General features: G+C 26.7%; 1 protein-coding gene across 1 annotated transcript; it reads left to right on the top strand.

The window, feature by feature from the left end:
• The first annotated feature begins 463 nt into the window (after positions 1-463).
• Positions 464-970, top strand: LOC148566209 (uncharacterized). Its single transcript, XM_088487441.1, has 2 exons — positions 464-699; positions 793-970. Exons 1-2 carry the CDS (start codon positions 464-466, stop codon positions 968-970), a joined length of 414 nt encoding a protein of 137 aa, XP_088343567.1.
• Positions 971-11,124: the final 10,154 nt, after the last annotated feature.

Below are 11,124 nucleotides of genomic sequence, written 5' to 3'. Positions count from 1 at the left end.
CAGGGGATAATCTAGTTGGGGGTGGTGGAGCGTCTAGTTCAAGGACTCAGTAGTACCCCCTCCCGCACTTTTCAAATTTGGACTTGGATGCCATGAGACAGTAAGGGATTCCTGGCGAACCTGTTGGATTTGGTGCTAGAGACACACAGGATGTTGGAGGACTAGCGGAGTTTCAGGTTGGTAAGCAATTTCAGGATAAAGAGGAGGTCGTGTTAAGCATGAAGACTATAGCATCCGATGCGGGGTTCAGTACAAAGTGGTGGAGTCTGATTATCGTAAGTACTATGAAAAGTGTAAGGAATTTGACAACGGGTACGCATGGTTGATTTGGATCAATTTTCGCCAGCACAGAGGTATTTGGGAGGTAAAACGGTACAATGGACCTCATACTTGTCTAGCCACATCGATATCAAGTGATTACAGGAGTCTTGATTATCATGTGATCTTGGCATTCATACTGTCAATGGTTAGAGCTGATGTTGCCGTGTGTATCAAGGTACTTCTGAATGCGACAGAGGCACATTTCGGTTTTAAACCGACTTACAGGAGGGTTTGGTTGGCTAAGCAGAAAGCCGTGGCACAGATTTACGGAGATTGGGATGAGTCATACAACGAGTTGCCACGATGGGTACTAGGTGTCCAGATGATGATGTCAGGTAGTGTTGCAGTGTTGAAGACAAGTCCTGTGCGAATGGGTAGGCAAGTGGATCAATCGCATGCCTATTTCCACGGGATTTTTTGAACATTCTCACCATGTATTAAGACCTTCCGACATTGCAAGCCGTTGGTCAGTATTGACAAGACCCACTTGTACGACAAATACGAGGGGACATTGCTCGTTTGGATTGCTCGGGAAGGGAATTCCAGCATCCTGCCTGTTGCCTTTGCACTTGTGGAGGGTGAGAATGCTGAGTCGTGGTCAATTTTTCTATCCCACCTCCGCCAGTACGTCACTCCGCAGCTGGGCTAACCATGACAGAGGAGCTGATTCCCAACTGTACCTACCCATGTCCTCAAGCCTGGCTATGTATGGCAGCCATCGAATGTGCAGGCGAGTACCGGACTTGTCGCCAAATAGATGAGTCCCAAAAACATCATGATATAGGCCCCGGCATACCTCCTAACAGTGGCGTTATCGGCGCCATCAGGAATCTCTCCGAATGTGTCCTGCATCCAACTGCATCTCACCGTAAACTTGTCGTGCTGTTCACAGGAGGCAATAAACCCAGCAGCTCCTGGAACCACACCTACGTTGGGCGACCGCCTTTGATGTATCGCTCAAACTCCGTCAAGCATCTACTGACGTACTGTCCATCGATCGGCAGCCGAAATTGGTATGCCACGTTCTGTAGCGTAATCGTTCACTTTCCGAATGGTATATAAAACGTGTGTGTCTCCAGACGCCATTTTTCCACGAATGCACTCACCAACGGCTCATGCAACCTAAACCAAGTCTCGTTCAGCCTGGCAAGATGGTATAAACCGGCCATCTGCAAGTACGGAATGATTCTCTCATCTAGACGCATACCTCGCTGACGTCTCATGCTACCGATACATCGGTAAGGCTGCATAAACAACAAAATAAATTGTCTCTTATAACCACATCAAAACATATTTACATAACAATATCAACTAATGCATCTCTTAATCCAAATAATGCCATAAACGCAACCAAATAATCTTACGGGTACAAGCACAAAATAAATTTATGTATTCATCAAACTAGGCCTAATAAAAATATGTTTAATACTAATAAAAGATTTTTACTAACAACCCAATTCACAACATCAATTTCATTGACTAGTCTTATTCTAACTAAGTTTCACTACACATTATCTTCACTACTCATATTCTTCTGCTTATTTGTAACCACTATCCAAATTAGAACTTGTTCGATCAAACCTTTATAGATTATTAAGCCACTAATCTAACCACTCTATCTAGTTTAACAATTGTAATAACGACCATCAATAAAAGAGACAAAAAATTAACGTAAAACATTTAATATTATTTTCGAAAAAAAAAATGTATACACTAACTTTTTCATTGATGACACCAGCAATATGGACAATTCCATCCAAACGATAAAGACGGTTCGGGTTATCCCAATCACGTTATTTTTCAAATGTTGGAGTGGTTGTGTTGAGGATTTGGTAGGACAGCATTTTAGAATCGTGGTTCGAATGAGTCCAATTCGAACTATATTTATAGGGATCCTCCTAGTAAATCTAATTAGACTCGTTTGAATTACCAACCGTGGATAATTCGAAACAGGGAGAGCCGAATTACTATGGGCTTTTCATGTGTATAAATCGAAACGGTGTGTTTTGAATTACTATGGACAATCGAAGACTAAATCGAAATAGTATGTTTAGATTTATTAGGATACCATGCATGCATGTATAAATTGAAACAGGTTGATTAGATTTACTAGGATATCATGCAAAAATATATAACTTGAACCTGATTGTTTCGATTTATGCTTAAATTTTGTCTATCTATTTCGATTTGCATAAAAATATAATTAGAATGATTCACGTTATATTTGTTATTTTGGATAATTCGCTTAAAATTGGATGAATATTGGTTTATTAATATAAATTATTCTTTACTACTTTATGTATTTTTTATTGTTATTTTCAATGTTCTTTTTTTTGCGATCACCACTTATCTGTTTTATTCCTCCACTCTTAGTTTATTACAATGGTCAAAATTATCAAATGAAGCAATCTTTCATGATTACAATTCAATTTTAAAATTTTTATGGTTGATTTTATTAATTAGCGTTTGTATTTTTTATGATCAATTTTAATATTTTAGTATAAAGTTTATTTAAGCTAATAGAAGATACAAAATAATGCCAGTAAATATTCTTTATATTTAGGTAAAATAGAATATTAAAAAAATAATAAATTATTAACCAATCTTATTTTGATATTCTCAATATGCCAAATAGGTTTTACATGGATATCTTTGTCATGCTTTCCTAGACCCTAACCTCGACAAATTATCTTGAAATAAAATTTTGGATTGATTTTTTCTTGATAAAGAATTCAGTAATTCTCATGTTTCCCCCACTTTTGTACAATTACAAATTGTAATAATAAAGTTAGAAAGTAGAAACAGCCTTAATCAACTCTGACTTGGTTCTTCTATTTGTTTCAGCTCTGATCAGTCCCTTTCTTGCTCCACCAGTTTTGTACTAGTTGTAACATGTATAACTAGCTTCTTTTTTTTTATATAGAAAAATATTAGTATTTTTTTTGGTTGAAAATGAGATTATTTAATGTAATTATATGTGGGTGAATTTTGTAGATAGAAAGTCAACACGCAAGATACGTATTGAACATGTGTCATTTATCATCCTGGTAACTGGCAACACGCAGAATGCGTGTTGGACACTTTTTTCACACTTTCACAATATTAATACTGTAATACATTTTAAATACTAATATTCAACCAAAATACCATCTTTATCTCCATATTAAAAATAATTACTTTCCTTTTTTCTTCTTTTTTTTAAAATAAATGTTGCATTGACTTTTTTTTAACATTAAAAAACTAATATATTTAGACCTAAATTATATCTAAAATATTAATTTTTAGTATATAAAAGTCAAAACAACAGTAGTTATTTTAAAACGAGGAGAGTCATTTTATGGTTTTACCACACTAAAAGTTTTAATATATTTATATATTAATTAGTTAATATTTAAATATATAGTTTTTAAATGTACTAAAATTTTAAAGTAACATGTATTTTAGAGAGGAAAGAACATGAGTTCAGTGGTTCTTTTCGGTGTCTACATGAGTTCAGTGTTTAAATTCAGTCCATGATGGGTAATTATCAAAAGGTACCCAAAAATTGGTATTTCTAATAAAAATAACTCAAAAAATACAAACATCAAATAAATTTTTAAAAATATTTAAAAGCATGACCAAAATAATATTATAGTAACCAGGGACAGATTTATATATACATTATAGTGGGATAACTGTTTTCACTATAATTTAAAAAAAAATTTTAATAGTATATGATAATAATATTTATTTATTTATATTAAATTATTGAATTTAATTTCACAATAATTTTTTTAAAAATTTATTTGTACACCAAAATCAGCTACTAAAATCAGTCACCAATATATTTGTGTATAAATATATATGTGGTTTAATTTATTTTTAATGTATTTGTATTTCAATATATATTTTATACTAGTGGCTGATTTTAGTAGCTAATTTTGGTGTACATGTAACATTATTCTAATTTTTTACTCAACTTTTAGTACTTAATATTCAGTTTAAGAATTTCATATTACATGTTTATTAGAATGATTAATTCTCAATTTAAATAAGATTAGTGTTTTTTCTTAAAAATAAACTCAAAAGATATTATTTATCTTTTTTTAAAATTATTTTTAATTTTTTCTGTAGCAACTATATTAATTGAAAAAAAATTTTTCAATTATAAATATCACTGAGAGTTGGCTTTTGATTGTATGAAAAGTGAATTTTTAAATAATTGTTTAATGATATATATATATATATATATATATATATATATATATATATATATATATATATATATATATATATATATATAAAGAGATATTTCGATTGTATTGTTAAAAAAAAATTACTCAATTTTTTTAAAAATATGAAACCTAAAAAATAGAATTATAAAATATATATTATTATTTTAGTGTTTTAGTTTATAAATTATATATTTTGAAGACTAATCATATTTTACAATAACAAAATATAATTATAACAATAATTATGCTATATGTACATAAAAAGTAACTATTCGTATAGAATATATATTGAAATATAAAATACATATTGAAAATGAATTAAACAATAAATATATTTATAACAAATACATAATGGTTAATAAACAATTTTATAATTGATTTTTATGTAATATAATATTTTTATTATAAAAATTATTAAAATTTATTTATCTTGTGTCTTAAAAGTATATATTAAGATTACAAATTTAGAATATTTTTATTAAAAATACAAAAAATTTAAATTTTTAATGTATTTATTTTGCAGTTACTAAATAAAAAAAATTTAAAACCTTCCACTAATATTAAGTTTATCATGTGTCTTAAAAACACATATTAACTAAACTCAAATTATTATTATGTTATATATATATTTTATTTTCACTGTCAAAATTTTTTTAATCCGTCATTAATAATAATGGGTTTTTGGTTGTTGCTTTTTTATATTTTGTGCTTTTTATTTTTTATAGTAAATTTTGAATGTATAAAATTTATTAATTGTTATATTTTTAAATTAAATATTAATTATTTATGCTTTTTGGTTTTTCAAGTGGTTTGTTGCGAATGGTACTTTGTTTAATCTGTAGCTCAATCTCCCAAGTTGGGTTTACCTAAGTTTCGTTACTATGAAAAATGTGACAAAATAATTAAAAAAATAACTCTAGATCTCTTTTTCATTTTATATAAGAATGTTCAACCATTCACAAAAAAAATTGAGAAAAAAATTACTTTACATAAAATCATCAAATTTTAAATGTAAATATAATTTTAATAATTTACTTATACAACACATACATATCTTTTTGAGTGACCGAAAACCTTATTTCTCTTTTTGAGGAAATTTTTGAGGTAGAAAAGTGATGTGAGAAAGTTATTTCTTAACCAAATTCAATAATTTTTTTTAGTTTTTTTTAATTAGTTTTCATTCTACTAATATTAGACTAATTTGATTAAATTTAATTATTAAAATAATTTAATTATGTATGTAGCAATACTCTTTTTTAAATAGATAACTTTGTTAAAAAAATATTATTTTTTAATTATTTATGGATAATACATATATTAATTAATTATAATTACAAATTAAACTATTTTATATTAAATGACTTATATAATAGTGATCTTATTTATTTTCATAAATACTGAATTAAATAAGAATAAAATCAGAGATACTATTTTATTTAGGTTTTAGGGTTTAATAGATGTCTCACACTCAAATATAAATAGTGACTTTAGAATTTTGGTCTCCAATACATTAAAACTGCTTCCGTAACTCTTTTTACATTGGAAGAATTGCAATTCAACCCTATTAAAGATATAGAAGACTTTGATTGAAAAAGATAAAAAAATCAAATACTCTCGATTATAATTACAAATTTAGGTACACTTCTGCTCTCAAATATCCCCTTTTTAATAATTTAATATAAATGGTCTTTAGATGAAATGAATTTTAGAATTTTCAACAAACTTATAATTATATTGTGGAGAGTAGTAGTGGATAACTAATTTGGTAGAAATTCAGAAGCTATAAAATAAGATTCTTTAATTATCATATATATATATATATATATATATATATATATATATATATATATATATCTTAATCGATCACAATCAGCATGTTGGGTTCGAAAATTAGGCAAGATAGCACGCGAAGATGTTATTCTTATTTTGAAATAGTGAAAGAAAAAGACATTTCTATACACATACATAGTTATATTACTTTTTTGTAGCCTAATGTGTGTGCAACTGAAACTGAAGTGCACTGTCTTATATATATCGTTGAAATCCATGAACGAGTTAATTACAATTGTCACCCAGATGCTTTCTTTTTAAGTGATATTTATGTCCATGAGAGGGACATATATCTATCTATAAATATATATGTATGAGTATGCTTCTACTACATATATATAATCTCTATATTATGACATCAATTTGATTCTATAATAGTTATATATATTGAATATGAAAAATTTTAAGTGTACCAGAAATACCAGTATTTCAATTGTTTTAACTGTTGATTTTAATTAATATATATTATATATATTTTTTATAATTTAAATCCATAATTAGAATAACTAGAACACCAATATTTTCGATATAATTAAAGCTCTTCCTATTGAATATTGAATGCAAGTTGAATATCAGTTAGGGGAAGGTCACATCGATGTGATATGTTCTCTTTTGTCCAAATTGCTTGGTAGATTTTGATGACTAAAATACCAAGGGAAATAATTTTTTTTTTCAGAAAAAAAGAAAAGCTATTATATTATAAGTATCTAGTTTCTAATTAATTAATTATAATATTAGTAACATTTTACAGATACTATATCATTAGTGTTTGTGCGTTAAAAGAACTTTTTGAACTCCACTAGCTAGAAAGATTTAACGACATAAAATTAAGCTTACTTAGATTTTTTATTCAGAAACAATACCATTAAATTATCTATTTAATATATTCTTTTATAAAATTTAATTTTGATATACTGTTGGTATATTTATTTATGTATTATCATATATATCAGGAAAAAATAATTATATTTTATATTAATTACATAAATAATTATTTAAAAATGAATATAATTAAATTATTATATAAAATATTTTATATTATTAATAAATCAAAATTAAACTTTTTTTCTACAAGATTTTTGTTTTGGAATTTGAGGTATAAATTTTGAATAAATTTTTTTATATTATTTTTTAAAAATAACAAAGATAAAATTCTAAAATTTTAATATCATATCATTTAATTAGTGATTTAAAATATTAAATGATTAAAATACTTAGATACATAAATAAATATATATCTAACTAGATCTAGAGAATCTTAATTCCCGGATATATATGTATATAGTACAGATGTAGGGACAATAGGTTGTAAATGATTATGAAAAAGAAGATACGCATTTTACATATTTTTTGGGTTGGTAAATGGGAATGAAGTAAAGTTGGGACCCATATATGAAATTAAAGGCATGGAAGAGATAGAGGGTAATTATGCAACTTGCTCGCTCGTGCAGATAATATTATAATGCTTCAATATTATTTATTGCTTTAACACTAACCTAAACCATCGTGGAATTGCATTTATTAATAATATATGTGTTAGGAAACTATTTAATTTTTTAATTTATTTGTGTGTAATATATATTAATTATATTTATAAATTATGTTATTTTAAATTAAACGATTTATATAACGGTGATCTCATTTATTGTTGTAAATATTAAATTAAATAAGTCATAATTATTTTTTATTTGGAATTAAATGAGAATAAAACTAGATATTATCTTTTGAATTTTAGATATATTATCTTTTACACTTTAGATACTATTTTTATTTGGACTTTAAAGTTTAACAGGTATCATGCTCAAATATAAATAATGACTTTAGGTTTCGGTTTCCAATATACCAAAATCGCCTCATCAACTCTTTTCCATAAAAGAAAAGTTACAATTTAGCTGTCCTATTAGAAATATAGAAAATTTTAGTTGAGGAAGATCAAAAAATCAAACTCTTTCAATCATATTCATGAATTCAAGTACATTTTCGCATTCAAGTATTTTATTTTTTAATAATTTAATATAAATAATCTTTGGATTAAAAAATTCTAAAAAATTCTAACAATATGTTTTTATAATATTTCTAATATTTGGTTTGTATTTTAAGATTAAATTTATAATTCTAACAGAAAAATATATCATTATCCATTATTTTAAATATTTTTATTAGCTTTTTTAAAATACAAACTTTTGCAATTTTTTTATTATTATATATTACGGGTCAAACCACATGTATGTGATTTCATGCCAAAAATATATAAAAAAGTTAAAAGGAATTTGATTCCGTAATATAAATGGGGCTAGTTAGCTTGGCCGAGATAGGTATTGATGTGAAAAAAAAAAAAAAGCAAAGTAATAAAGAATAGGACAATTTACTTACACAGAATATCATGATACAAATGTATTTTTTTATAATTTTATAAAAATTAGTAGTGGTTGAAGGGAGAACATAAATCGTTACTAGTGATAGTGATTTAAGGAAGTTTGGGCATAAACTGTTATAAACAGTAGCGATTTATGTGTAATGCAGTATGAACATAAACCGTTAAAGACAGTAATAATTTATGTGTAATGTATTGTATGCATATGGTGATTGGTTATGTATATTTATTTAAGGTATTGAGGTAGCAGTAAAACGGTAAAAAGAATTTTTTAACTCTAGTGCATTGTTTTAGGAAAATTAAGAAAAACAAAAGACACGAGTGAAATTTACAAATAAAAAACACGCTTAGTCTTTTTATCAGGTCATTGATTGGCAGAAATAAAAAATAAAGTTAGGTGTGTCTGGAACAAGGTAAGTAAAGAAATTGTTTTACAAAAACATTGAATAATTACGTTGATAATGAATTTTGTGTTTCATGATTGTTGTGATAACTTTTTTTAAAGGAAAAAAAAATTTATTTCATTAAAAAGAACATATAGAATTTAAAATTCAAAATATAAAAAAATTCTCAAATTTTATAATATAAAAATACACACATATAGGAAGTAAAAATTGTAAAATAACTCACATTAGTGAAAATCTATAAATTCTTGCTATAATTTTTTTTCGCATCCCAAAAAGTACATATTCCTTGTATTTTTGTATTGTGAAATTTGAGGTTTTTTATCTCTTGAATTTTAAATTCTATATTTTCTTTTTAATGAAATAAAATATTTTTTTTGTTTTTAAAAAAAATTATCACAATAAACATGGAACACAAAATTCATTATCAACATAATTATTCAATATATTCTTGCAAAACAATTTTTTTACTGTCCCACGCACACCCAATTTTTTTTTATCTCTGCCAATCCACGACTGAATAAAAAGACTAATCGATTTTCTATTTGTAAATTTCACCGGTGCATTTTGCTTTTCTTAATTTTCCTAGAGTAATGCATTAGAATTAAAAAATTTTCTTCACCATAAAAAATGGCATTCTACTACTACCTCAATGGCTTGGATGGGTATACATAGCCAAGCACTATATGCATACAATACATTACACGTAAACCGCTATTGTCTCCAGCGATTTATGTGCAGACCTCCTTCCACATAAATCGTTGCTGTCTATAGCGGTTTCTATTATGTCACCAATACACATAAACCATAGCTGCTAGTAACGGTTTATGTTCTTCCTTAAACCGCTACTGCTAATAATGGTTTCTATAGAATTATAAAAAAATACATTTGTATCTTGGTATTTAAAAATATTTAATTGGATAAATTCTTCTTTCACTTAATTTATTTAAGTAAGTTGTCCTAAAGAATATTTATAAATAAAATTAATTTCGATTAAAAATAGTTAATTTATTTGTTCGCTTAAATAAATATCAATAGTTCAAATTTCACTTTATGTGTATGGCAATTTATTAGTCAACGATAAATTTTTAAACAGAACTCTGATTCATGATAAATTAGTTTTTAACATGTCGAATTGAGAAGTACCATACTAATAACAAAATCTTAAATAAAATTTTCAATTTGCAGTAAATTAGTCTTTGACATATTAGACTTAGTGATATTATAGAAAAAAATTAATACTAATAGTTGATGTACCCAAAAAAATTACTGTCGAATATGATATCATTGTTATTATAAAAAATTTGAATACTGACAATTTTGATTATAAAATATATAAGCTAATCTAATATCCATCAAGGATTAGGCTTAGCCGATTGAACCTATCCCCCTTAAACACCCTCCAATAATGATGGATGGTTTTGTTAAAAAAAAAAAGGTAGTTTATTCAGTAATAGTGACGAACTAATTAAAAAGAAGAAATAATGATCCAAAGTATTTATTGAAAGCCAAATTTCATAAAGTTGATGTTGATTTCATTATAGGGTAATGGGTTGTGGGCTGTAACGCATACTATTGCACTTAATTGGCAAATTCTCTAAGGTCTAATAATAGCTAGCCTCATATCAGAATGCTATATATAGTATAGTATATAAAAGATAAAAATAGCATGCATCAAAATCCTATCCATTGTGTTTTTGTCAAGCCCATTTTTGATTTTTTTTTGTTTTCATTCTAATGGGCTTGGTTGGACAATCTAAATAAAATAAAATAAAATAAAATAAGAAAGAGGAATAAATTGACGGTTGTAAGGTCTTGCTATTTTAAGGCCATAGCCATATTTAGCTAGTAACATTTTGTGGTGAAGAAAAGATTCAGGAACAATAATTTTGCGGTTTAGTTTTAGTTGCTTCCTAATTACCCGGCAAGGAGGTTTTGAATTGGATTATAAATACCCCTGGATTATTCAATTGATTTCATG

The sequence above is a fragment of the Arachis ipaensis genome, chromosome B5, assembly GCF_059453495.1.
Source record: "Arachis ipaensis isolate K30076 ecotype BB chromosome B5, ASM5945349v1, whole genome shotgun sequence".
NCBI lineage: Eukaryota > Viridiplantae > Streptophyta > Magnoliopsida > Fabales > Fabaceae > Arachis > Arachis ipaensis.
Note: the sequence above shows the minus strand (reverse complement) of the source record. Positions and strands in the feature narration are given on the sequence as shown.